Genomic DNA, 3,209 nt, shown 5'->3' on the forward strand with positions numbered 1-3,209 from the left:
CCAACATGACACCTTAAACAAGACTGATTCTGTTATACTCGGTCCCGAGTGTAAATTTGGAGCTATAACTATACTTAACAATAACCTTAAGAGGTTATTGTTAAGGTTTACTTTAATCTCTTTTGGCCTGCTTATGCACCCTATGCAAACTAATTATGAGGAATAATATAGTGGATATTGTTGTGTAAAACTTGTATTCTTCAATTTGTATAATTATGATGAATATTTTCTATGTCTCATTAATTTGTTTACCTTTAATTAATATAATCCTTACATAAGGATAAAAAAGATAAACAAATGATTGAGACGGAGGGAGTACAATTTATTATTGTCCGGCAACTTCCTATACTCATGTTATCTTTATTTTTTTGATTGAATTTTGTTCTTATGGGTATATACTGAATAATATAATAATGTTTTGAGGTCAACTGACATTTCCTGTGTTACTAACGTATCATGCATGCATAGTTATAATAAATTTGTTATCATGCATAGTTATAATCGAACGAAAAGGAAAGCGGCTCGAGTGAGTCTAGAGTGGGAATACCGGGACCCTTTGTATATTTGTTTGTTCTTCTATACTTATTCATATAATATAATGTACTCCGTATCTCGCACGGGAAGACGGTCTTACGGGTACCATACCGACTCTAGCACACATGCTGAAGACTAGTACCGTACTACTTCACTTCTATTTACGCAGGAATTCTACTCCGATATGTTTGAGAAACTAAAAACTCTATATAAAGTTGGAATCCCAGGCAGTAGCAAATCAGGAAACTTTGTTTTAAACAAAACTTTCCTAAACAAACTCAAACTACATTGCTATATAAACCCAATTTCCCCTCTCTCAGAGAAACCATCCTAAAACCTCCATCTTCCAATCTCCCTATAGAGTATTAGAATACAATCAAGATGCAGATATTCGTTAAAACCTTAACCGGCAAGACGATAACCATGGAAGTCGAACCATCAGACTCAATCAACAACATTAAGTCCAAAATCCAGGACAAAGAGGGCATCCCACCTGACCAGCAACGTCTTATATTTGCCGGCAAGCAACTTGAAGACGACCGAACTGTAGCAGACTACAACATCCAGAAGGAATCCACTCTCCACCTCGTCCTTCGCCTTCGCGGTGGTACAAGGATCAAGGTTAGGACTCTTACTGGCAAGGAGATCACAATTGACATTGAACCCAATGATACTATTGACCGCCTCAAGGAGCGCGTTGAGGAGAAGGAGGGTATTCCTCCAATTCAACAGCGGTTGATTTATGCCGGGAAACAGCTTGCTGATGATAAGACTGCTAGCGAGTATAATATCGAGGGTGGCTCTGTTCTTCATCTAGTTCTTGCTCTTCGCGGAGGCTGTACTGATTAGTTTTTATGGTGTCTAAAACTTTTAATGCATGAAATTGATGTATTCGTTTGTTAGTTTATATTCCGGAATTGAACTTGATTTTAATGGCGCGAATAATAATAGTGTAATACCCCGTTTTCACCTCGTTTACTACGGACTTACGGAGCACGAGTGATTAATTTGATGGTTAAGAAAATTAGAGATCGACAGCAGCCTCTCTACTTGGCATAAAATAAGCAACAAATATTCCAATCAACATACATGACCCAAAAATATCAAGAAATGGTTAGGCCTTGTTCTTTCGGATTGAAATTTTCTAAATTGAAATAAACCGGATTTCACTTAATGGATTATGGATACATAATATATGAACCAAACTGAAATTGAATAAGAAAAAAGGGTCTTAATAATCAACTCTCGACTATCTTGATCCAACATATAAACTCAAAACTTTCATAGTGAATATATATAAGCTCACTTAGATTTGAGTAGCTTTGGTTGAAAAAAGTAGAGTTATAAATTCATTCTAACCTAAGCAATGATTACGCAAGTTAAATTTCCATTTTAAAATACAAGATGAGGAGCATTATTGTCCTGAACAAATTAAATTATTACAATGATGTTAAGTGCTAACTAAAACTTTCACCTATAAATACACACACCTCAATCATAGTCATATAACAACATGGTTAATATGTCTTCAAAACTCTATCTACTCCTTTTAACTTTCCTCCCAACCTTAGCAATCTCCTCTTCTAAACATACACATGCCCTAATATCCAAAAAATTCACTTTATACCAACACAACAGCTTCAACAAAAATCACCTAGTTATAGTACAAGGTGTACCGGTACCCGGCATTAATCAAACAGCTGCACCCTTTGGTACCACAAGTGTCCTTAAAAACAACCTTACCCTTACGCTAGACCCGTCCTCCAAAGTCCTAGGAGGAGCAGAGGCCATGATCGTTGTCTCAAGCTTTGATGGGCTCGAGAGTATATCGATTATGAGGTATGAGCTTGAACTCGAGGACAGTCTTAGTGGTACCATATCGACTCTAGGGGTTGTTAAGACTTATAAGCCGGCTGATGTTCCTGTGGTTGGTGGCACGGGTGATTTCTTACTTGTACAAGGATATGTTACTCCAACCTTTGTGTCCGTTGATAAGACTATAACTTTGATATATAAGATTGATTTTCATCTATTTTGGCCTCCTTATGCACCTTACGCAAATAAGGGTTAACTTGACGTTCAAAGTTGGGTCATCATTCAAGTTTTATATCAAAAATGAGTCATCTAATGTACTCTTCAGTCATTTCAAATTTGGGTGATTTTGCTTCAAAGTTGTACATATTTGTTTAATTTGGATCAACTCAATTCGAGTAATAACGGATCTTTGTTGTGTGATGCTACTTTTTGGGTCGAGTAATAAATAAAACTTCTTTATCAACATTATCTTGTTACATGATGATCTTTATTAGAGGTGGCAAACGGGTCAATCAGATCAGTTTTGATTTGGGTTTTTTCGGATTGGGTTATTTCGATTTCAGTTCGGTTCAACTCAGGTTAGACTCAGTTTTCACTTTTAATCGGTTGTAGATATTTCGGATCGGTTCAGGTTCTAGTTGGGTCAATATCGGTGCAAATAAAGTTCGAGTCGGGTTAATATCAGAGCAGATGAGATTCGAGTCAGGTCATAATCGGATCGTATGTCAAGGGATTAGGTATTTAATCAAAACATTGGATATAATACGATATTTTTTTTTAAAGTAATAAATAATTTTTTTTGTATAACTACGATATAATATTAATTCATTGACGTCAAATGGGTGACACTCATGTACAAA

At 36.0% G+C, this 3,209-nt stretch overlaps 1 protein-coding gene across 1 annotated transcript; it reads left to right on the forward strand.

The window, feature by feature from the left end:
* Positions 1 to 850: 850 nt before the first annotated feature.
* Positions 851 to 1,383, forward strand: LOC141652286 (ubiquitin-NEDD8-like protein RUB2). Its single transcript, XM_074459810.1, has one exon. It carries the CDS (start codon positions 916 to 918, stop codon positions 1,381 to 1,383), a length of 468 nt encoding a protein of 155 aa, XP_074315911.1. The 5' UTR covers positions 851 to 915.
* Positions 1,384 to 3,209: the final 1,826 nt, after the last annotated feature.

This window comes from Silene latifolia, chromosome 4 (genome assembly GCF_048544455.1).
Source record: "Silene latifolia isolate original U9 population chromosome 4, ASM4854445v1, whole genome shotgun sequence".
Lineage (NCBI taxonomy): Eukaryota > Viridiplantae > Streptophyta > Magnoliopsida > Caryophyllales > Caryophyllaceae > Silene > Silene latifolia.

Excerpts from the sequence above, each read along its gene's own strand:
- LOC141652286 (XM_074459810.1), top strand. The coding sequence starts at position 916 with ATGCAGATATTCGTTAAAACCTTAACCGGCAAGACGATAACCATGGAA.